Source organism: Crotalus tigris, unplaced genomic scaffold, assembly GCF_016545835.1.
Source record: "Crotalus tigris isolate CLP2741 ecotype Arizona unplaced genomic scaffold, ASM1654583v1 scf7180000017753.6788120, whole genome shotgun sequence".
In the NCBI taxonomy this organism is placed as follows: domain Eukaryota; kingdom Metazoa; phylum Chordata; class Lepidosauria; order Squamata; family Viperidae; genus Crotalus; species Crotalus tigris.
In genome coordinates this window covers 4903721-4929513 of record NW_024096615.1, presented here as the reverse complement: position 1 = coordinate 4929513, position 25793 = coordinate 4903721, and the positions used below count along the sequence as shown (strand labels likewise).

Here is a 25793-nt window from a genome sequence, read left to right as displayed (position 1 = left end):
GAAGAGAGAGCACAAGAAGCAGGAGGAGGAAGAGGAGGAAGGCTACGTACCTCAGATGTTGCAAGCCAGTTGCAAGTGCAGCCGCTGAAGAACCTTAGCACTGAGCAATATGGCTTCTGTCTTGCCACTCTTCCACCCCTTCCTAGACCCCTGCAGACTCGCCACATGCCTCCAGCTGTGTGGCCCAGTTCCTAACTAGCCAAGGCCCAGTGTCAACGCTGCAAATATTGTATATTCTTGCTTTTGACAATATGCAGAACTGTCTAGTATTTATGGGGTTAATACAGAGCAAAAGGGGGGTGGGGTTAAAACCCGGGGAAAGAAAGAGGAAACAAACCTTTGACCTTCACACTTATTGGATAATGTGATATATGACGGCTAATTTAGGGAGGGAACATGCTGATAATTTAACTGCTCAGAGGAAGAGAACTTAGATCTTAGCATGATGTTATGGTTCCGGCTAATGAAACACTTCAAAGAACTTCCAGGCATTGATTTTCCTAAAAGTCAAACATCATGCTTAGATCTTAGCATCCCTACGTTATGCCTGTGCCGACATTTTGTAACAATAAATGACTTTTAGGAAAATCAATGCCTGGAAGTTCTTTCGTTAGCCAGAACCATAACACCCGGTACTTGTCTGCAGACCGGAGGTTGGGAGCCCCTGCTCTAGAAGTTCAAAAGAATATATATTGGAGACTCCTTCCATATTATCCTCATACCAACAGCCCCTTGACATTGGTTGGGGTGAGAGAGACGGGCCCAATCTGAACTTCCATTACTGAGCTTGGTCTGGGCTGGCCCCAGTTCTAGTCCAGCTTCTTAACAACTGGGCCGTGTTTGTGTGGCGATCTCAAAGGGTGCTTTTTTCAAGAGGCTTCTCTTTGTGTGTGTGTTTTTCCTTGAAGGCATTTCGCTTCTCCTCCAAGACGCTTCTTCAGTGAGAATGGAAGAGAAGCGAAACGTCTTCAAGGGGGGGGGGGAACCCACCGTTGCCTTTTGGAAAAACACCATGACCCGGAGAACTGAGCACCTCCATAGACACTTGTGTGGAGAGTCACCCAGGCAGCTTCTCCACACAATAAAATCAAGAGAAACGAAAACGTTCATCTCCTCCCTTTTCCCCTCCTTTCCTACTATACGCAGACAGTGTTGTCCTCTGGACCACATGGTGGAGAGGTTTGCTGGCGCTGTAAATTTGTCTTCCTTCTTTGAATACCTGGTGATGTTTTTCTTTCAGGCTTCCAATATGACTACAATGTTTGGTGGTGCCAATGCGCCACAGGGAATGTATCCTTCAGCTCCTGGAGGCTACCCTCCTACAGCTCCAGGGGGGTTCGGACAACCACCACCGCAGGGTCAGCAGCCTTACGGCATCTACCCTCCACCTCCCGGAGGAAATCCCCCAACAGGGATGCCATCTTATCCAGCATACCCAGGTAGCCCGATGCCTCCAGCAGCCACCCAGCAGCCTCAACCAGTGCCATATCCTGGGCAGCAGCCCATGCCAAGTTATCCATCCGGTCCAGCTGTTAATCCTTCGATGCCATCCTACCCGGGTTCTTCCATGCCCATCATCACCCCTGGAGTCGTAAGGACCTTTTGTGTATATTATGACATTCTCCTTTTAGCAGGAAGGGGAAAGAGGGCGGATGTTAAATCTTAATGTCAGCTGTTGGCCTAGCGAGCTCAAAATCAAGGAATCTTCAAGGCTCTGAAGTTCTGTAAAACAGAGGTCCACAACCTTTTGGGCACCAGGGATCGGTTTGCTGCAACACGGAATGATTCCCAGCCTAAGTCAAGGATAATGGGTTTTTGCCTATCTAGGAGGTTGGGTTGGGCTCATCTCTTGTTTTTATCTTATGATAAAGATGAGAACTGTACAAATGATCAACTAGCTGGTCGTAATAAGCCAAACCTACAGAATAAAGAATAATAGAGTTGGAAGAGAACTTGTAGATCTTCTAGTCCAACCCGCTGCTCAAGCAGGAAACCCTATTCCATTCTGGATAAATTGCTGTCCAATCTCTTCTTAAAAGTCTCCAGTGTTGGAGCACCCACAATTTCTGGAGGTGAGCCATTCCTCTGATTAATTGTTCTAACTGTCAGGAAATTTCTCCTTAGTTCTAGGTTGCTTCTCTCCTTGATTAGTTTACATCCGTTGCTTCTTGTCCTGCTTTCAGGGGCTTTGGAGAATAGGTTAACCTCCTCTTCTCTGTGACAACCCCTCAAATATTGGAAGATTGCTATCATGTCACCCCTAGTCCTACCTTTAGTTCCTCAAGCGTATGATTAATTGATATCTTCTGCCTTGAATAGCAAGATATATTTAGTTGTCAAAAATTGGCTGTGGGATGAGAAACATTTGTTTTTCCTTGCATTACTACAGTCTGGAAAGCGAGGCACAGTCCATGATGCGCCATCGTTCGATCCTTTGAGGGATGCAGAAGTGTTGAGGAAAGCTATGAAAGGGTTTGGTGAGTAATCAACGTCTCACCTCTTTTCTTTTCATTATGGAGATCCAGCACTCTCCATCCTTGGTTTCTCCAACTGATACACTTGGATGAACCTTAAGAACTAAATAGGTTATCTTCCTGTTTAGGAACCGATGAACAGGCCATCATCAACTGCCTTGGAAGTCGCTCGAACAAGCAACGACAGCAGATTATGCTCTCATTCAAAACAGCTTATGGGAAGGTGAGACCCATAATATCATTACTCTATTGCTCTTTTACCTACTTAGGGCCTGTATTTGCATCCAGCTAAGTGGCAGCATCTAGTCAGCTTCGCTTGACCTTGAAAAATTAAGCGTTCAGATCTGGTTAGAATGCAAATCGGAAACACGGGTATAAAAACGGGCAGAGAAGAAGAAGAGAGAGCAGCTGAAGCTTGAGTGAAGCAAGCAAGCTGCTCTCTACAGCTGTCCTTTAGCTTGGTCCAGAACCTGTAGCTGATGTAGAACACGTCTTCCAGTTTGCTGAAGGGAATATCCAGTGGTGGACTGTTGAAACGATGCCACTTGTAACAGTCACATTTTCAGTTTTGCTCGGGATGCTTAAGGTTGTGAAGGATCATCTGACCACTGTTGTGTGCATGTGAACTCAACAGATGTACATCCAATGGCTCAGACAATTTCAGAAGGTCCCAAGAAACGTAACGGGTTAGCACATTACAAAGGTTAATCTATAATTGTCGTGAAGATGCTGACATACTGCTAATATTAGTAGCCAAAGTAGCAGCTCTATTAACAAGTGTAGCAGTGAGGAACAAAAGCTTCCCTGCTCCATCCCTGTCCATTTTTCTACCCTGATCCTGCCCAGAATCTGAGAAATGAGCTGAGCTAGATCAGTGGTTCTCAACCTTTTTAATGCTGCGATCCCCAACCGGTCGTAAATCGAGGACTACTCAACCGGTCGTAAGTTGAGGACTACTCAACGGGTGCAGCACCGTTTGCAGAATGGGACTTTTGGCAGGCTCAGCAGGGCAGAGACAGCCTGGACAATTCCTATTGGCTTTTGAAAGCCAATAGAATTAGACTCTATTCAAGAGGTTCTATTCTATTGGCTTTCAAAAGCCAATAGAATAAAAGGGAGTAGCACAGCTAAGGAAAAGGGGGGGAAATGGCGGACTGCGTTGTTTGGCGACCCCCATAAAATGGTTGTTTGACCCCAAATGGGGTCCCAACCCACAGGTTGAGAACCACTGAGCTAGATAGTGTGATTCCCAGTCCACAGAAATTTTCCACTTCTATTGGGGATGAGTCTGTGTTGTCTGCCTCTCAAACTGAAGTGCAAATGGTTCCTGTACTGTGCAATGTTTCTGGAAATCCATTCATCCTCTGGCACCATTCGAAGGGTGTTCATCCTAAAGTGGATAGCTAAATGTCTATAGAGATTCCCAGTCTGCATGCAGACAACACAGCCTCATCCTCAACCGCCTGCACCTGTCTTCAACGGTGAAGGGACCCAGGGCAGAAAACATCCTGTAGCCAAAATGGCTCCACACACATATGCACGGCTCAGGTGACTCTTAGGACACAGGTAAACCTCCAGGTGGCCTCAACAACTCTCTAAAACAGTGATTCTCAATCTTTTTAATGCCGCGACCCCCAACCAGTCGTAAGTCGAGGATTACTCAACCGGTCGTAAGTCGAGGACTACTCAACTGGTGCAGCACCGTTTGCAGAATGGGACTTTTGGTGGGCTCAGCAGGGCAGAGACAGCCTGGACAATTCCTATTGGCTTTTTGAAAGCCAATAGAATTAGACTCTATTCACGAGAGTCTATTCTATTGGCTTTCAAAAGCCAATAGAATAAAAGGGAGTAGCACAGCTAAGGAAAAGGGGGAAAAAATGGCGGACTGCGTTGTTTGGCGACCCCCGTGAAATGGTCATTCGACCCCAAATGGGGTCCCGACCCACAGGTTGAGAACCACTGCTCTAAAAGAAGGCAAATGACCAGTTTTTCTGCAAGGAGGATAAATCCTTCCATTCCCCACCATCCGGTCAGAGCTGAAGAAACAGATGAGAAGTGAAACATCTTCCAAGGAAAAACAAGGAAGGCCAGTTGCCTCATGAAAATGCATCTTTCAGATCTCCAGATCTGAAAGTCCACCAGAGTCTGTTCCCCAAACAAACTGAACATAATTGATTGGCCGGAATCAAGTGACAATGGGAGGGCCAGGGAAAAGGGGAATGTTTGATAATGCTGTTTGCGCACAAAAACATTAGAATTGGCTTCGCTACTTATGTATCCATGTCAGCTCAGTAAATTATGCTCTTGGCAACACAAAAAAATGGCCCAGAAGTCTTTATTTGCCTGAATGTATTGAGTGGAACTGTTGACACCCTTGTTGTGCAGGACTCTTGTCTCTGAGCTTTCATATCCTTGAAATATAAATATTTGCCATAGAAATGGATAAATTTGGAGTTTGCTTCTGCTAAATGTCGTTAATTAAGGTACAGTTCCAAACCACGCTTCCTTCTCTGTTTTTGAACTGATTAGGATTTGATCAAGGACCTGAAGTCAGAACTGTCCGGAAACTTTGAGAGGACAATTTTGGCAATGATGAAGACACCTGTCCGCTTTGATGTTCATGAAATCAAAGACGCTATCAAGGTTTGTATCAAAAAGAAAGCGATGCCTCTATCGACGCGTTGACCTTTTCAACCTTTGTCTTTCTTTCCTGTCTCCTTCCAAACTTATCCTCAAAATAATATTTTTCTCTTGGCTTTTTTGCTGCCTCTCAGCAGAAAGGCCTTGCATTCCTTCAGTCATGGTTTGGCTTAGCTTCTCTGCATCGGTCACACATCCCTGTCAGGTTATTGAAAGTACTGTGCAAATGAGGTGCAAAACACTTGAATCGTAGTTTCGCATTTTAAATGCCCTGTGTCGGCTAAGAAATGTCCCATCACAAAAGCAAAGCTACTATTTTGAACACAAAGTGGAGTGTTTTGAATTCACTATGACTTGATCTCGTCTGTTTTGTGAATTCCTAATGGTTTGCGTGTGTGTGTGTGTGTGTGTGTGTGTGTGTGTGTGTGTGTGTGTGTATGTAGAGATAGAGAGTGAGGGAGAGAGTGAGATACAGGTAGATAGATAATAGAAATAAATATGACAGAAATACATAGAAATATATAGAGGATGGATGGATGGATGGATGGATGGATGGATGGATGGATGGATAGATAGATAGATAGATAGATAGATAGATAGATAGATAGATAGATAGATAGATAGATAGATAGATAGATAGATAGATAGATAGATAGATACAAGGCTTTTTTTCTCATACAATGCCTAGAACAGAGTTCTGGCACCTTTTTTAGATGGAACCTTGTAGGATAGGCAAGGTGGGTTCTAAGACGTGAGTGAGTTCCGGCACTTTTTTTTTCTTCAAAAAAAGCACTGAATAGATAGATAGATAGATAGATAGATAGATAGATAGATAGATAGATAGATAGATAGATAGATAGACAGACGGGTGGACGGGTGGGTGGATAGATGGATGGATAGATAGATAATAGATAGATAATAGATAGATAGATAGATAGATAGATAGATAGATAGATAGATAGATAGATAGATAGATAGATAGATAGATAGATAGATACAAGGCTTTTTTTCTCATACAATGCCTAGAACAGAGTTCTGGCACCTTTTTTAGATGGAACCTTGTAGGATAGGCAAGGTGGGTTCTAAGACGTGAGTGAGTTCCGGCACTTTTTTTTTCTTCAAAAAAAGCACTGAATAGATAGATAGATAGATAGATAGATAGATAGATAGATAGATAGATAGATAGATAGATAGATAGATAGATAGATAGATGGGTGGACGGGTGGGTGGATAGATGGATGGATAGATAGATAATAGATAGATAATAGATAGATAGATAGATAGATAGATAGATAGATAGATAGATAGATAGATAGATAGATAGATAGATAGATAGGCGGGTGGACGGACAGACGGATGAATGGATGGATAGGTGGATGGGTGGATGGATGGATAGATAATAGATAGAAAGATGGATAGATAGATAGATGGATAGATAGATAGATAGATAGATAGATAGATAGATAGATAGATAGATAGGCAGGCAGGCAGGCAGGCAGACAGGCAGACAGACAGGCAGACTGTTTGTGACTGAAGGTATAAAGGCACTGAGAAAAGGGACACATGACCGTTGAAGCATCCCCCAGGGTCACCTGATCAAAATTCAGACACTTGGCAACTGGTTCATATCTATGAAGGTCGCAGCGTCCCAGGAATCATGCGATCCCCTTTTGCGACCTTCTGAGAAACAAAGACAATGGGGAAGCTGGCAAGAAAAATCGTAAAATGGGGGTAAAACTCACTTAACAAACGTCACACAATTTGGGGCTCAGCTGTGGCTGTACGTCGAGGACTTCCTGTATGTGGAGAGAAGGGGAGAGCCGGTGGGGGAACTCCTGCGTAATAACCTGGCTTTCTTGCTCCTTCGCTTAGGGTGCCGGCACAGATGAGGCCTGCTTGATAGAGATCCTGTCCTCTCGCGATAACAAGCACATTCAGGAAATCAGCCGAGCCTACAAAGTGGGTGAGTTTTATTGGTCAGAATCAGCCCTGATCTGATCTCCAGCAGAGAAGCTGGTATGCTGAGAACTGAAAAACTGAGTTTTGGACATCAGTCTTGAATTCCTCTGGAGATAGGCTGGGGGAGAATAGGATGGGATGGGATGGGATGGAATAGGATGGGATGGGATGGGATGGGATGGAATGGAATGGAATAGAATAGAATAGAATAGAATAGAATAGAATAGAATAGAATAGAATAGAATAGAATAGAATAGAATAGAATAGAATAGAATAGCATCAGGATAGGATAGGATAGGATAGGATAGGATAGGATAGGATAGGATAGGATAGGATAGGAGAGGAGAGGAGAGGAGAGGAGAGGAGAGGAGAGGAGAGGAGAGGAGAGGAGAGGAGAGGAGAGAATAGAATAGAATAGAATAGAATATAGAATAGAAGTAGAGTAGAATTGGAATAGAAATAGAGTAGAGTAGAGTGAAAGAAAGAAGAGAAAGAGAAAAGAAAAAGAAAGAAAAAGAAAAAAGAAAGAAAGAAAAAGAAAAAGGGAAAGAAAAAGAAAGAAAGAAAAAGAAATAGACAAAAAAGAGAAGGAAGGAAGAAAAAGAAAGAAAGAAACAGAAAAGAAGGAAGGAAGGAAGGAAGGAAGGAAAGAAAGAAAGAAAGAAAGAAAGAAAGAAAGAAAGAAAGAAAGAAAGAAAGAGTTAGTAATGGCTTCCTTGAGCTCAGAGTCTGCTACCAGAGTTTGCTACTCTACGGCTGATATAGAAGAGAAATTGTAGGCGGGCAGTTCTTTTTCAGAGGCTGGGAAAGTGGCTAGATCAGGCTAACTGACCAGGTTGTGAAATCTACTGGAGAAATTTGAATTCAGATGGAAAGAGGCAGCCAGAGTTCTCCTGAACGGGAAAAATGGCTTGTTCCTAAGCTCTGCCATCAGAGTTCAGTGGAAGAAAACGTCTCCTTGCTCAAAGACGAGGCGGTCATGTGAACACAAGGGTGTAGTGAGAAATTCCATTTGGAAATTTCTTTAATGCTCTCCTGTCACCACTTTGGAAAAACAGTAATTTTTGAAGGGTAAAATATAAAACATATACCACATGTTCATGAAGTGTTTCCACCCTAAACCACTTTAACCTATAAATGTATTTACACTGCCTTTCTTCTCCTTTTCTGTATCTATTCCCTAATGTTGAGATAATATCGCTAAAAAAAATTACAATTTAAAACTGACTTTTCCCTGGTCTTTCACAGAATTTAAGAAAACTCTGGAAGAAGCCATTAGAAGTGACACATCTGGCCATTTCCAGAGACTTTTAATTTCACTTTCTCAGGTATGCAGAGGATTATTAAATATCATTTGATGACGGCTTACTCTCATCTTTACAGATGTATAACTTGACAAACTCATGGACTAGAAATTTGGATCTAACTTCTAACAAGAGCTGAATATATTTTAGCTTCATTAAGATCCATAGGGGACATAAAGGGGGACAATATTCCTGGTTTTCTAGCCATCATTAGCCAAAGTATTCTGATCGTGGCTTGTTTCAGAATTTAAATCTACTGAGGTCCCAACGAATGACAAGGACAGATTCTGTTTTGACAAAATCAAGAAACAATCTGATTGGGATTTGAACCATTGTGGAGTCCTTGGTCCTCTCTGATCTTGATTGTTTTCTTGCAGACATTTCATGACCCAATTACGTAACAACATCAGTAGATGGGTAATGAAACATCTGCAAGAAAAAAATAAAGATCGGAGAGCACCAAGGACTCTACAATTCAACTCTGAGCTACAGATAGACCCTTATATTGGTATTCAGCTCATTTTCATAACCCTAATCCAAGGATTGGTCAAAGCAAATGGTGAAGTTTAGTTGACCTTCACTGACCTTGAAAAAAAGCTAAGCAGAATAGGACCTGTAGTAAAATATCCCAGGAAACAATCTTGATTCTGATTTGCAGCCAAGAAAAACAACAAGTATGGGTCTGTGTAGAAGTTAAGCTCTACTTGAAGGAACCCTCCACTTTTTATCTGTCATCCATCAATTAATTGCATTTCAGTTAAACATCTATGGAGATTCTCTGTCATTTGGGCCGTGGTTGTCCCAAAGCTGCTTTTTTCAGGAAGCAACTGGACTTTCTTGTTTTTCTCTGAAGACGTTTCGCTTCTCATCCAAGAAGCTTCTTCCACTCTGGCTGGACGGTGGGGAATGGAAGGATTTATACTCCTTGCAGACAGCTGGTCATTTTCATCCTTTTAGAGAGTCGTTGAGGCCACCTGGGGGTTTATCTGTGTCCTCAGGGTCACCTGAGTGGTGCAAATGGCTGTGGAGCCTTCTTGGCTGCAGGGTGTTTACTGCCCTGTCTCTCTTCATTGTTGGAGACAGGCACAAGCTGTTGGGAATTAGTCTGTGATGTCTGAATCTCAAACTGAAGCACAAATGGTTCCTGTAATCTGCAATATTTTCTGGAAATCCATTCATACTCCAGCACCCTTTGAAGGGTGTTCATCCCAAAGTGCATAGCTAAATGTCTTTGGAGATTCTCAGTCATCCAGATCATGGCTGTCCCAAAGGTGCTTTTTCAGGAGACAACTGTTAGACCTTATTGTGAGATTTTGGTAGTCTGAAGGCAAATCTCTTAAAGACTTTGCGTGACTTCCCTCTCTCCTTTTTGATCAAGATAAGATTGAGAAGTGGACAGAACACGTTGCTTGTATATGCAAAAAAAAAAGAGAGGCCCTTTTTCAATATGTCATTGTGTAAGGATGACATCACCAAAGAAACACATATACATGCTAGAAAGGATAAACCCGTTGGCTTGACCAGTAGCCACATCAATAGAGCTCTAAGTATATGTGTAGGTGCAGTGTATGTGTTTGAAATTATAGTTTGTGTTTTAATAGCCATTTTGAAAAAAATTTCCAGGGCAACCGAGATGAAGGCAACAATGTGGACATGTCCCTTGTCCAGAGCGATGTTCAGGTTAGTGTACAGCTGATGTATACTTTCTTATGTACATTTTAAAAAATTTGCAGAATAAAATTGCTGTCACTGAGTGTCACATTCTTTTTTTAAAACACCAAGAAGCTCCTTTTTGCACTGAGTATTTAATAAAATTTAAAACCAGTTTTAATGGTATGTATTCCCTCCTAAGCATTGTTGTTATTGTTATTTGTGAAGTCATGTCCGACCCATCGCGACCCCATGGACAATGTTCCTCCAGGCCTTCCTGTCCTCTACCATCTTCTGGAGTCCATTGAAGCTCACGCCTATTGCTTCAGTGACTCCATCCAGCCACCTCCTTCTCTGTCATCCCCTTCTTCTATTGCCCTCAATCTTTCCCAGCATTAGGCTCTTCTCCAGTGAGTCCTTCCTTCTCATTAGGTGGCCAAAGTACTTGAGTTTCAACTTCAGGATCTGGCCTTCTAAAGAGCAGTCAGGGTTGATCTCCTCTAGGACTGACTGGTTTGATCACCTTGCAGTCCACAGGACTTGCAGGAGTCTTCTCCAGCACCAGAGTTCAAAGGCCTCCATTCTTTTGTGTTCAGCCTTTCTTATGGTCCAACTTTCACAGCCATACACTACAACTGGGAAAACAATGGCCTTGACTATACGTAAGTTTGTTGGCAGGGTGATGTCTCTGCTTTTTAGTATGCTGTCTAGATTTGCCATAGCTTTCCTCCCCAGGAGCAAGTGTCTTTCAATTTCTTGGCTGCAGTCCCCATCTGTGGTGATCTTGGAGCCCAGGAAGATAAAATCTGTCACTACCTCCATTTCTTCCTCATCTATTTGCCAGGAATTGAGAGGGCCGGATGCCATGATCTTGGTTTTCTTAATGTTGAGTTTCAAGCCAACTTTTGCACTCTCCTTCTTCACCCGCATCAAGAGGCTCTTTAGTTCCTCTTCACTTTCTGCCATTAGAGTGGCATCATCTGCATATCTTAGGTTGTTGATATCTCCTAAGCATAATTTAACATTTATCTGTTTTATTTCCTTGTCCACCAATCCTTCCTTGATGCTTTTGCCCCTCTTAGGCTCTCTATGCAGCAGGAGAAAGCCGACTCGGGACCGACGAATCCAAATTCAACGCGATTTTGTGCACAAGAAACCGAAGCCACCTAAGAGCCGGTAAGCGGATCAATCTCAAGTCAAGGCGACACCCCGAGTTGGAGGGGGGGGTTTCTTCCACTTCAACATTTTACCATTTTAAAATAGGAACCTTTATTTTTTTTAATTGTCGAAGGACTTATTTTTTGGGGGGGGGCGAGGAAGCTTTGAGAGTTTGCATCTTCAATTTAAATTTACCAACAAAGAATTAAGAAGGATTTTCATTTTAGTTAAAGGGAATTAAGTTCAACACACAAAGAGTCGGTGGCAGAAATGAAGGCTCCCAGATCAGAAGGCAAAAGCGGAAGCAGTATTTCTGATGGTTTGGTTGTGTTGATCAGAAATTGGCGGTCCGCTTTGAAGAGGTACAAAAGGAAGGCGACGCTTTTGTAGAAAAACGGTCTCGGTTGAGGGGCATCAGCTGAAACCCCTCCCCTTTCCTACGGATCTAATAGAAATATGGAGAGAAATGGGGATCTCTTCCTTTGTGATGTCCCGTTGGGCTCTTTTCTTATTTCTTACGACGTCATGCTCGTTTGCGGTTCTCCCTGCTTTTCCAGAGCTTATGAACTTGAAATGCTTAGGGCGATGTAGATTATTCAAAACAGCTAATGCTAAACCCATCCCCTATATATATATATATATATATATATATATATATATATATATATATATTATTAAGAATATTAAAAACAAAATAGTGATTCCTGGGTAGACTCATATTAAACAATAAAATATACGAACACCAGGAAGTTATAAAACTATAAAAAGTTTTAATAAAACCAGAATAAAACTAAAGCTTGGTTTTATTCTGGTTTTATTAAAACTTTTTATAGTTTTATAACTTCCTGGTGTTCGTATATTTTATTGTTTAATATATATATATATATATATATATATATATATATATATATATATATATATAACAGTGGTGGTGAACCTCTCTGTGGGCACACGCACCATCACCCCAGTCCTAGACCTTCAGCTGGGTTTTATAAAACCTTTTCGCTTTAGGCCTCCGCCGCCATGTACAAAAAAAAAAAAAGGTTCAATCAATCAGTCAAGTTCAACTTCTCGTGGGAAAAAAAAAGATCTTGCAAAGTTGGAATTGATTGATTGAACTTTTTAGTCCCACCCAGTCTGCCGTTACCACTGCAGCCACGCCTACCCAATGGGCCACACCCACCCAATGGGCCACACCCACCCGGCACTCCACGATGCATAAGTGGGTTTTGGGTTGCAGTTTGGGCACTCGGTCTCTAAAAGTTTCGCCATCACTGATATATAATATTTTATTGGTTTTCCAATTTTACATTGGAGTATTTAAAAAGCAATGTGGTGGCGGGGTTAATCAACAATTCAATAACAGAATCTTTAGTACAAATCTTAGGTTACATCATCAAACGTTTCTTCTCTTTTTCCCCTTAACATTTACTATTTCATACTCAAGCTAGTACATTTCTAACTGTGTCAACTCAAGGAAAGCATCATTATTACATTTATCGACACAGAAGTGGTGAATGCTCCAACACTGGAACTGGAGGGCCATTTGTCCGAAATGGTATAGGGTTTCCTGCCTGAGCAGGGGGTTGGACTAAATGACCTCCAAGGTCCCTTCCAATTTTATTATTATTATTATTACTATTATTACTATTATTATTATTATTATTATTATTATTATTATTATGAGCTTATACATACCTTAATTAGTCTTCATAAAACACTCCATATCCGGTTATAAATTTTTGCCTGTTCCAATTAACCTTTAATATCCATAGTTTTCAAGCTTTGGGTAATCAAAGTTTTCCTTATCTCCTTTCATAGCGAACTGTAATATCCAAAATACACATTTTACCTGTTTAAATGTAATCTTATTCTATTTCGTAAAATTTTTCTGTTTCCCACCATAATAAATCATCAACTTAATAATAAAATATCCCCTTAGATAGGGCAAAGCCATTATATATATATTGCCTGGGTTAATCAATAAATCAAACATATCCCTTTTGAAATGGGTTCATCTATGCTTCTCATAAAAGTCTTTTTAATCTAAATTGTGAAGGCTAGAAGACGAAAACGGCAAGTACAAAGTTGAATAAGTTTATCGGAAGTGTGGGTCCAGGAAGAATCACCCGGTGGAGGGATCTATCATGGATTGTCCTCCAGTTAGCAACCAAAACTGAGCCCAGATTTTCTGCTGTTAAGTGAGATGTTTGTCAAGCCCAATTTTATGGCCTCTGTTGCCACGGTTGTTAAGGAAATCACTGCAGTTGATAAGTTAGTAACACGGTTGTTAAGTGGCTGAACTGTTGTAAGTTGAGGACTACCAGTTTTTCAGCAACCCAGATGGGAAAGTCCATCCCCCAGGCTTATTTTTGGGGTAGAGCTTATATTAAGCCCACCCCAAAAAAATCAGGCTGGGTTTAATTTTCTGGGTGGGTCTTATTTTCGGGGAAATACGGTATGTTTCTGAATTGCAAGTCTTTACATGGCCACCAGATAGCAGCACAGAGTTATAGAGTTTTCTACATTGCTTTGCTGCCATCTAGTGATCATTGGGATTTTTTAAAAAAATACTTTTATCATATCATACATATGATGTGCCATGGCTTGCTCATCTCATAAGATGAGGAGTTCCATAGTAAGGAGAAGTCAAGGATGAAACTTTGGCAGCTACATGCCTCTGCGTTTCAATGTGCCTTTAGATTGATATGTGTGTGTGTGTGGAAATGTTACTTTCAAATGGGTAGATAGAGAAACAAAACTTCTTCAATTCAGCTGCAGACCGTGGGAGCCTGAAGCCTTGTCAAAGACACCAGAACAGATGTGGATTTGAAGCAGATGGTTCCCATAACAAAGTGGACTTGTTGATATGGATTACATAAGGTGTTGGGTTTTTAGCTGGGAAAACTGTTGTTTAAGTCTATGAATTGGTGTTGGAACCTCAGTTAGTTTTTCTTCGACATAACCAAGTAGTGTATTCAATAAACAATAAGCTTTCTGGAAATGAAACGAATCTGGAGTTTTATTTGGATTCTCGAGCTGGATGTTAACAGGAGACCTTTAAAAGATGTCACTTCTTGTAACATAGAATTACAGGACATTTATTTAAGATAGTCCTCTCTGTTGTGAAAATCGATTGCTGTATTTTCTGTGGATAGTGGTTACGAGTCCTTAAACTGAAACTTTGATGCAATTCTTTGGCGCATTTCTATTCAGTTCACTAGGTGAATTGTGTGGAGGTTTGTAGCCAAAATGCTTTTGTCTAGAACAAATATTGACATATCTTGGTCTCTTTCTGCAGTTTTCAATGAATACCAGCGAATGTGTAACCGGGATATTGAGAAGAGCATATGCAGAGAAATGTCGGGTGATCTTGAATCTGGGATGCTGGCAGTAGGTGAGTGATATCTTGGTGACTAGGACAAACCATTTATTGGTATTGTAGTTATTGATAAGTTTCCTACTTTTGATAGCTTATCCAATGAACAACCGGTTCTCTGTGTGGATGCCACTTCCAGAAGTCCATTCTGGGCTTGGGCAACAAAAAATTAGCTGCCGGTTCTGCTGAAGTGGTGCAAACTGGCTGAATCCCACCACTGGAGATAGTCTGTGCTTCATTCAAAAATTGTTAAATTCTACACAGTCCAGATAATGAACACTTGCAAGATCCTTGCTCCGAAACTACCAAAATCATGATTTTTCTCAGGTTGTACTTTCATAATTGCAGTAACCTGTTGGTTGGGTTTTCCAAATCCTGACTTCATCTTTTGATCTGTATCCAGAATGCTGTTTTTCATATTGTTCTGGACTCTTGGCATTTTTTCCATATCTCATGATTACTAATCATTACCCAAAGTCAGGGACAGGTTGTGTATGCACGAAGAACAACAATTTATGGAGTTGACACACTGTTCCTGGCATTTGGATATATGCATGTTTATTGCAAAGAGTTCAAGTCAGTTTCCAGTATTGCTGCATCTGATTTAATTCTCTGCTTGGGGTTCTGACTGGTTCTTCTGCACGGCAGAGTTTACCATCATAGTTTAGAGATTTTTAAACTATTCTCATTTTTTCAGTTCTTTGGGACCCACCTGAACCAGAATTACACCAGAAGTCAGTTTTATTAACAGCACTAAAATCTCTTCCTTTTTGTGGCTCCCTGTAAAACGTTTTTTTTTTTAAAGCTTACGTTTTAATTTGAATGTAGAGATGCTAATTATATTATAGCAATGGTCCTTTTAATTTAATTTAAGTTTTATTTTAGGTTGTGATTTTTGCAACTAATTGTCAAATGTTTTAACATTACGGATAGTCCTCAATTTACAACAATTGTAAAAGTCATAAGTCGCTTTGCAGCGATGCAGGCAGCGAGCAAATTTAATAATAAATAAAAGTTGCTTTTTTCAAGTTGCAACTTCAAATGGTTGATAAACAAATGGCTGTAAATCAAGAGCTGTCTGTAATTGTTGTTTTTCTTCTGTGTTTGTGCTGGGAAAACCTATAGAGGCATGATAAATACATTTATCACTTCTAGTAAATAAATAGTGAAACGAACTTGCTTTCAGAGATACTGCATTGAAAAACTTTCAGATAAAGGAGAAGAAAGTGGCATAAAGCATAATTCCTTATGATGAAAACATAAGTAGCTGCACAGGGTTTGGGGAAAATTTTAATTTTTTTTTGCTTTTCCCTGTACTTAATTGGCAGAAAACCTTTTTGCCTTAGCAACAGATTTGTTTCAAAGCAGAAGTGCTTAAATATGAAAGGATGAATTCCAAAATTTCACTGTGCCAAAGCAGGAAAAAAAAAAAAATTGAAGCCGTATGAGATTTGAGAAAGGAATCTTTTTTCTGATTATTTTTTAAGAAAAGAAAACCAGAAGATAACCTCTGTAGATGATTGTATCTTTTTGTGAAATTTGCCTAACTATAATTTTGATGTGCAGTTTGATTCTTGATCTGATTTATCTGCCATTGTGGCGTTGTTGGTAATACTCGTTTGTATTTTACCATGAGTTAGAATTTACCTTAACCTAGGAAAATGACAGTCTAAGCCAGGGGTAGACAACCTCGGCTCTTTTATGACTCATGGACTTCAACTCCCAGAATTCCTGAGTCAGCTATGCTGAGTCAGCTATGCTGACTCAGGAATTCTGGGAGTTGAAGTCCATGAGTCATAAAAGAGCCGAGGTTGCCTACCCTTGGTCTAAGCCATGAAATGAAGAAGGGTCCATCAAAATGATAGCCTTAAGAAAATTGCCTCTCAGCTGCAGTACCGCTATAATAATTGTGCCAGATTGGATTAATAAAATATTATATACAAAACATTGTTGGAGGTTTAAAATAGGTGATATAAATGACTGTATTGTGAAAATGTTTTGTTGTTGTTGACTTTCTGCCCTACCTACTGAATCTAATGAACAATCTGTGCTTCCCTTTGGCTTCCTTAAGGATTGTGTATCTGGTAATTGTGAGCAGTGTGGTTGCATTCATTTCTAGTATTTAGCTAGTGTGTAAGTTAAACCTGTGCCGTGTTCACCTGTGTGACCCATTTCAACGTGGTTCATGAAAAAAAGCGCATGTTGTTGTCTTACGTTTGCAGTGATATTCGCCTTGGTCCTTTCCCAAACAAGTAACAATAGAATCCACTGAGGGCATTTTGATCAATCAAGATGCTACATAAAGGGGGATGACATCGTTAATATCACTAAGTGGGGCCATTTCCTTTGACATTGCTGTGCTTGCCTGGTATGAATTTACGAAGCATCACTAATGGGTTATCTCAATTTTCTTTTGCAGTTAAGTGTATGAAAAATACACCGGCTTTCTTTGCAGAGAGGCTGCACAAGGCCATGAAGGTAACTAAACCCCAAACACTTAAAAAAAAAATCATGTGCTCAAATATTCAAGGGGTCTAGGCTTCATTAAGAAAAATCTGTTAGCTTACTACAGGGGTACAAAATGTAGATGTAAGTTGGCCTTGCAGGTTTAAGACCAGGTTAGCTACAAATACGTGTCACAGTAGCTCAGAGATAGATAGATAGATAGATAGATAGATAGATAGATAGATAGATAGATAGATAGATAGATAGATGTAGGTAGGTAGGTAGGTAGGTAGGTAGGTAGGTAGGTGGATGATAGAAAGATGGATCGATGGATGATAGGTAGATAGATAGATAGATAGATAGATAGATAGATAGATAGATAGATAGATAGATAGGTGGGTGGGTGGGTGGGTGGGTGGGTGGGTGGGTGGGTGGGTGGGTGGATGGGTAGGTAGGTAGGTAGGTAGGTAGGTAAGATGATAGATAGATAGATGATAGATAGATAGATAGATAGATAGATAGATAGATAGATAGATAGATAGATTACATTACATTACATTACATTACATTACATTACATCACATCAGCTGGTTAGCTGATAAATTATTACCTTGACATAGGAGCTAGGTAAATACTTCAGTGGAGTTTCCCTACTGAAAAGTCCTATTAAAAACCCAGATGTTTCTTATTGCGGCTTGCAAACCTACTGGGACAGAGTAGTGTTTTAGTTTAGGTGTGTCTTCCAGACATTGGTTTGGATATGGGATTGTATGGACCTTTTTTAGTTCATGGACAAAACCCTCTTGTTGGTTAGCAGGGGTGCAGAGCTCAGCTTGTTTTTTCAATGGAATTGAACCGTTTATGTGTTATGAAAAAAAAAACAAAATCCTGAAGCGCATCTCAAAAGCCTGGCATTTGAACAGGGGCCTGTAGACTTTTTATATCCACTGTAGTTGGGTCATGAAACATCTGCAAGACAACCATCAGAATGACCAAAGGACTCCACAGTTCATTCCAGGAGGCGGTGAATCTTCAGCTGAGGATCGCAATCTGAACAGGACTCATTTTTTTTCTGGCCCTTTCTGTGATTTTTTAGGGAGCAGGAACCAAGGACCGGACTCTCATACGCATCATGGTCTCGCGTAGTGAAGTTGATCTGCTGGATATACGGCAGGAATACAAAAGAATGTATGGGAAATCTCTCTACACGGACATCGCGGTAAGGCATCGGCAAGGATCACGTTTCTATCCAAGCTCTCTCTTTGGGTGACGGCGTAGAATATCAACCTATCTCTTGCTTAGCTGGAAAGGTTAGATTTTCCCACACAATACGCTTAAAATGCACAGGTGTTGTGTGAGCATAAAATGCTAACAACTAGAAAAGACCTGGTGTCGGAATGGCAGTTCGCAAAATCCCAAGTGCAATAGTAAAATAGGGTGGGCGGTACTGATTTTATAATGCACCTGTATGTTTATGGAATCAGCTAGTGGAGTCTCCATCAAAGTGTACAGAATGGAACAAAAAGTAAAAGCAAGGACATGATCTGGGATGAAAGTATAGCTGGTAGAAGTACTTGGAGATTTGTCAGGTCTATGAGAATTCGGCACGGCCAACTGACCATGGCCAACTTGCCAGGGCCAACTCACCATGGCCAACCTGCCTTGTGTGACTTGTTTAACCTGTATATAAAACTTGCATCTGTGCCTAAAAATTTGAAGAATGTGGTTATTCCCATCTGCAAAAGAAAGGTATCAATATGTTCGGTCTCTGGTAGCTGATTGTATCTTTCTCACCGTGCTTATTTAGCAGATCCTACTTTTGAGACTGTCTAAGGAGATTCTCCATCCAGGTTCATTCCGGTGGTCCCAAAGGTGCTTTTTCAAGACGCAACTGTATTTCCTTTGTTTTTTTTCTTGACACCATTTCACTTCTCATCCAAGAATCTTCTTCAGTTCTAACGTAGAACAGTTTTAACTCGGAGCTGAAGAAGCTTCTTTGGATGAGAAGCGAAACGTCGTCGAGGAAAAACAAAAGAAGTCCAGTTGCCTCCTGAAAAAAAGCATCTTTGGGATTACTTTTGAGACATTTTGTTTGCAGACCAGCCATTCTGTTCCACTCCTTCACTTTTAATTTTTCCTTCACCTTCCCTTCTGGGTTTTTTTTTTTTTTTTTTTTTTTTCAGGGTGACACTTCAGGGGACTATCAGAAAATCCTTCTCAAGCTGTGTGGCGGGAACGACTAAGCAGAAGATCTGGAATTTTGGAATGTCCCCTTCAAAGTCACAGCTAGCTTTATGTTATCCTTTCACACAAAGCAGTCAAAACGCCCACTGCTGGATCGGATTGATATTCTTAATATATTCCATCCTCTAAAGGTATATAATAAATACAGGAATATATATATATATATATCGTTTTGCAGGCTCAAGTCACTACTGCGATAAACTATTTCTGTAAATTTAGATGTTGCTGACAAAGAGTTAAAGAGAGACTAGTATAGCTATTTCAAGCTAGCTGATGAGAGCTAAATAGCTCGAAATAGCTATACTAGTCTCCCTTTAACTCTTTGTCAGCAAAATCTAAATTTACGTATATATATATATATATATATATATATATATATATATATATATATATATATAAATATATATATATATATATATATATATATATATATATATAGTAAAATAAATAAATAACGATCACCAGGAGAATAAATGAGAAAAACATTTAATAAAACCTAGCTTTCGTTCGGAAGCTTCCGACATCATCAGGGTTAAAAGCAGTCATTGGGAAGAAGCTTATATATGATCACTAGAGGCCTGCATCCGGCTTCTGGACCGCGTCACTGGTCCCAGCTGATCGAATTGCACCTTTGCGTCAGCGCCCAGCCCTTTCCTGTTTCTATTCCGTGCGCTATTGTTCACTCCTCCATCGCTAATTCTGGGGCTGAGTGGGGTCCTCTCCCATCCCTTTTGGGTGGTAGTTGTTTCCATCCCCCTGCCCCCTTGTGCACAGTTCTCCTTGCCAGGGGTCCTGGGGTATGGGCCATTCGGTTCTCTCTCCTGGTCCCACCACATACTCCATTTAAACTCCGACCGATTCCCCCCCCCCCTGGGGCTGTGGCTCGGGCGTCTCTCTTCGTCTCTACCTTTTCCAATATATATATATATATATATATATATATATATATATATGTGTAGCCTTTGGTTATTCGGGTTTTCTCCCACGTAAAATTGGAAGTGTCTTGGCGACGTTTCGACGAAGTCCCATTCATCATCTTCAGGCTAGTGTTTTCAGCTTCATGCTTCGAGGAGCAAGGAGCACAAGCTGAAAACACCAGCCTGAGAGACGAATGGGACTTCGTCGAAACGTCGCCAAGACACTTCCAATTTTACGCGGGAGAAAACCCGAATAACCAAAGACCTACATACAACACCCGTGAAAACCTCAGAAAACAAACATATATATATATATATACATATATATATATATATACATATATATATATATATATATATATATATATATATATATATATATAAAATTAACCTAAAAATTGAGGAATGTAGTCTCCTGGGTGTATATATATTCAAAAGATAAAAACGAGCACCAGGAGATAAAACAATTAAATGTTTAATAAATAGATAACCTAGCTTTCGATGGCTGTATTGCTGCCATCATCGTCAGGGTGTGAAAAGCCAGAGGGTGGGGGAGCTCGTTTATAAGCACAAACGCACCTGCACACGGCTCATAGACCTCGTTATGGGGCCCGGTCGATTGATCCTCCCATCACTCATGTCAGATGTATTTCTGAGTTCTAAGTTCCTGCAGCTGATTACTTCTCTGTTGCGTGCGGCTATGTATATATATATGTCTTCTGTAGTAGATAGAGATATTTTTTGCTGCATTCTTAGAGAAACTCTTTCACTGCAAACGTTGCCTCTGAGAAACGCTCCCTTTAGAGTACAGAAGGATCCTCTATAGTTTTGTGTGCAATATTTTTGTCTAGCTGTGTGGACTTTTTGTGTGTTTGTTTGAAATGCATGGAGTGGTTGTTTTGTTTTGTTTTTAAATCCGAATCAAAAGTGCCTGTTCTGAAATGCGATGGGTTTAATTCCCAAAGGTTTTTTATTTCATTACTGTTTGGGGGGGGGGGGAGATACCTCTGGCTTATGGCCTGGGAAAAAAAAATAATTTTGGTATTCATTGGAATACCAGGGCTCAGAGCTTGATGTACAATCAAAGCATCATTTGGAAAATGTCAATGAAGACTCAAATCATCCAGGCCAAAAGTATCAAAATGGTTGATATGCATCCAAGTTCATTAATCTGAGACATTTTCCTTGCTCATCCCAACAACTTCATCAGTCAAAATAAAAAAAATAGTCAGAGAGCCTAATTTTTTTTTAAATTTATTTTGATTGATGAAGTTGCTTGGATGAACAACAAAATGTTTCAGATTAACAAAGTTTGGTCCAGTTGCCATGATTCAAAAAATTAGATACCTCATTTTTTTTGGAGAACTCATTAAAGTGTGCCAATGAATGCTTTTACTCCTGCTACTAATTTCAATATCGGATGACATCCTTTTTACTGGGACAATGAAAGGGGGAGAAGAATTAAATCTCTTCCTGCGTGCTATGAAAATTCCCCTATCTTCCATCCTACTGACCAAGTGTTTTTTTTTTTTTAAAAAAAGGAATATCGATAGTACCTTAAGTCTTTGGGAAGTCTTTCAGTCCAATCATCCATTCATAGTTTCTTCTCTGATTAAGTGGTTTCTCTAGAACACAGGTTGTTCATGAAACTCTAGACCAGGGATAGGCAACCTTGGCTCTTTTATGACTCGTGGACTTCAACTCCCAGAATTCCTGAGCCAGCATGGGGGAACTATGGCCCCTTCATGACTTGCAGACTTCAACTCCCAGAATCCCTGAGCCAGCATGGCTCAGCTTGGAAACCTCTCCCTTTCCCCTCAGCATGGCTGGCTCAGGAATTCTGGGAGTTGAAGTCCACGAGTCATAAATGGGCCATAATTCCCCATGCTGGCTCAGGAATTCTGGGAGTTGAAGCCCACGAGTCATAAAAGAGCCAAGGTTGCCTACCCCTGTTCTAGTTCATACAACCCCTTTTGCAGGGATTTTGATTTCCAAATCATTTATAATAGGAACCGAGCTAAGTATCCTCATTTAAGGAGAGCTGGAGCATTCCCCATTTTGCTTTTCACAGATTCCCCCAAATTCTTTCTTTCTTTCCTTATGGACATATTGCTTAAATTGTGCTACAATTCATTGCCTGCTTTTTACCGGAATACACGCCAAACTTTTTCTCTGTCAGTGATTTGAGTTACTCCTTTTAAACCAAATATATGTAATCATTTTTTTTAAAAAAAAAAAAAAAACCACACATTGTTTAAATAAAATTATCTATCTTCTTAAGTTTCTTGCGTTGCTTATTTGGGCCGTGTGTTGGGGACATATATTCTCTCTTGACATCACTGTTTGGACACTGAATTGGGTTAGTTCATTGGTTACTCTGGCTAAAATGTTGATGACCACGCTTGTAATATTGCCTCCAGTTTTGGTCGCTATAGTATAAAAAAGATGTTGAGACTCTAGAAAGAGTGCAGAGAAGAGCAACAAAGATGATCAGGGGACTGGAGGATAAAACATAATGAAGAACGGTTGCAGGAATTGGGTATGTCTAGTTTAATGAAGAGAAGGACCAGGGCTGACATGATAGCAGCCTTCTGATATTTGAGGGGCTGCCACAAAAAAGGGGGTCGACTTATTCTCCAAAGCACCTGAAGGCAGGACAAGAAACAATGGATGGAAACTCATCAAGGAGAGAAGCAACCTAGAACTAAGGAGATTTCCTGTGAGAACAATTAATCAGTGGAAATTGTTGCCTCCAGAAGTTCTGAGTGCTCTACCACTGGAGATGGGACAACCATTAGTCTGATATGGTATAGGGTCTCCTGCTTGAGCAGGGGGTTGGACTAGAAGATCTCCAAGGTCCCTTCCAGCCCTGTTCTGTTCCATATGAGTTCTTTTGGACCAATAGGCATTTAATAATAATAATAATAATAATAATAAAGTTGGAAGGGACCTTGGAGGCCACCGAGTCCAACCCCCTGCTGAGACAGGAAACCCTATACCGTTTCAGACAAATGGCAGTCCAGTCTCTTCTTAAAAACTTCCAGTGTTGGAGCACCCATAACTTCTGGAGGCAGGTTGTTCCACTGGTTAATTGTTCTAACTGTTAGGAAGTTTCTCCTAAGTTCTACGTTGCTTCTCTCCTTGATTAGTTTCCATCTCTTGCTTCTTGTCCTGCCTTCAGGCGCTTTGGAGAATAGCTTGACTCCCTCTTCTTTTGGGCAGGCCCTGAGATATTGGAACACTGCTGTCATATCCCCCCTCGTCCTTCTCTTCGTTAAACTGGACATGCCCAATTCCAGCAACCGTTCCTTATATGTTTTAGCCTCCAGTCCCTGATCATTTTTGTTGCTCTTCTCTGCACTCTTTCTAGAGTCTCAACATCTTTTTTACATCGCGGTGACCAAAACTGTATGCAATATTCCAAGTGTGGCCTTACCAAGGCCTTGTAAAGTGGTATTAACACTTCACGTGATCTTGATTCTATCCCTCTGTTAATGCAGCCTAACACTAATATCGTGCTAGAGTTTCCACTTTCCCAATAAATGTTGCAGCAGAATTCAATTTGCTTCTGTGGCCAGTGGTCACCATCTGCTTTCTCCTTGCACACGCATTTTTTAAAAAGTGCAAGTCTCTTGGAAGAAACTATTGGAATGCCAGCTGCTGTCTCTGCATCCTGCTTGCAGCATTCCATCAAATCCAGCTGTTATGGGACACTTACACCCAGACGCTGCCAACGTTTGGCCAATGCTCCATAAATGGAATCTAGAGCTTGAAAAAAAAAATGCTGCTTTAAGGTCACTCCTTAGCTTCTGCTCCAGATTATCTTGGGTTTCTGATTCATGCTGAGTTTGAAAACAGCTTGATCCAATGAAATGTTCCATTTTGTCTAGCCTTTGGCTTCAGTTTCCTACAGAGTCCATCTGGATGATTCTGAGAAGAAGAGCATAAACAGCAAGAACAGTGTGCTAAGTTCACGTCTTGCACTGATTTTTTTTCCCAGCAATGTCATTGACATCTTGCTGGAATTTATGTTGCTTCGGGCACGAAATGAGACCAGGCGAACAAATAGTTCTGAGTTCCTCATGTTCTCAACCAGCACGGGAGATGAAAACACAGGCAAACAGGTCTGTCTTTATTTGTAGCTAACAATGATCCTGTCCCATCACTGGCCATATCAATGTTTTGCAACAGAGGCATGTCAGAGATACAATCTAGCCTTGTGCCAATATTAACAAAACTCAGAACTTCTGGTGACTAGGAGCTGAGGAATCAGCTATGGCAGGAGTGTCCCACTTTAGCAACTTGAAGACTTGTGGACTTCAATTCCCAGAATTCCTCAGCCAGCATGTCTGGCTGGGGGAATTGCGGGAGTTGAAGGCCACAAGTCTTAAAAGTTGGCAAGGTTGGAGACCCCTGAGTTACGGGACATCAGATGTCATGCTGGTGTACTTTTCTGCTTAAGGTAGGTGGAGAGCTCTTCAACTCATGAGTGAAGAAAGTCTCAAACATCTGACTGTTGAGTCCTTCATTGGATTAGGAGCTGTGATGGGGAATCCATGCTACAATGGATGTTCAATCATGAGTCATTCATTATGGATCTAGAGAAGATGCCCATCAATGCTGCAAGAAGAAGGGGAATCTTTAGTCTCACCCATCACCTTAGACTGACTGCATGCTGCTCCGTACGGTGCTTCCTGAAAAAAAAGGACTTCTAGGTTTAAGAAGGCAAAGGAGTTTTTCAGATTAGTCTTCTCTCCAAAGGGCATTTTTCATGAGTACCAAACTCCATTTCCCATCATGCTTAGTCATCAAGGCTGTGGCTTGTGTGAATTGTAGGACCCTAGTTGAGAAATAATTTATGGACCAGTAAGAGAGGACAGGACCCTGAAAGTACTTCTTTTCATAATATTAGTGGACGTTACAGTCAGTGGACAATGTTCACCTTGTACTTCTTCACCATGTTCTATATCAGGGGTCTTCAAACTTGGCCCTTTTATGACTTGTGGACCTCAACTCCCAGAATTCCTTTAATACTTTAATAACTAGGGGGTCCTGGGTGCGCTCTGAGCTGGGTGGGTTTTCTTGCAGGCATTTCATTACCAAACTAGGTAACGTCATCCGTGCGAGAGGGGAGTGCTTGAGGGGAACTTTAATAGCTCTTTAAGGCAGATGAAGACGTGACATAGCTGTGCATGCTGGGAAGCGTAGAAGTTCAGTGTGGGAAGAACAGGCTCACCCATTGGCCTGTTGTCCAAATGCCTACTCAGCAAATTGTTTGCCAAGTTGAGTAAGTTTATTTATTTATTAAATTTATGCGCCGGCCATCTCGAGTGAGACAGTGGGAGGTTAAGTTTCAAGAAATGGAATAACAGAATTGGAAGGGACCCTGGAGGTCTTCTAGTCCAACCCCTGCTCAGGCAGGGGACCCCAGACCATTTCAGACAAGTGCTTGCCCAATCTCTTCATAACCCCACCCCACCCCGTGTGGGACCACTGTCTCTTCTTTTTCTTTGTGACCACCCTGAGCCAAGAACATTCTAGCTTCTGTGGTAGAAGCTTTGGCTTTCTAGAACAATCCCTTGAAACCACATTAACGAGGTCGATGCCAACATTTTCACGTTAG

General features: G+C 41.0%; 1 protein-coding gene across 3 annotated transcripts in view; it reads left to right on the top strand.

Annotated features, from left to right (window-relative positions):
- ANXA11 (annexin A11) overlaps positions 1-19420 on the top strand; it is a 36794-nt gene extending 17374 nt beyond the window's left edge. For 2 of the 3 annotated variants that reach the window (XM_039340764.1, XM_039340765.1), the window contains 12 exons: positions 1241-1591; positions 2390-2477; positions 2603-2697; positions 5004-5117; positions 6987-7077; positions 8322-8401; positions 10001-10057; positions 11110-11203; positions 14487-14582; positions 16984-17042; positions 18106-18228; positions 19193-19252. In XM_039340764.1, coding sequence (XP_039196698.1) covers positions 1241-1591; positions 2390-2477; positions 2603-2697; positions 5004-5117; positions 6987-7077; positions 8322-8401; positions 10001-10057; positions 11110-11203; positions 14487-14582; positions 16984-17042; positions 18106-18228; positions 19193-19252 — 1308 coding nt within the window. Of the gene's footprint in view, positions 1-1240; positions 1592-2389; positions 2478-2602; positions 2698-5003; positions 5118-6986; positions 7078-8321; positions 8402-10000; positions 10058-11109; positions 11204-14486; positions 14583-16983; positions 17043-18105; positions 18229-19192 lie in introns of all 3 variants that reach the window. The other variant, XM_039340763.1, reaches the window with a different exon arrangement.
- The last annotated feature ends 6373 nt before the right edge of the window (positions 19421-25793 follow it).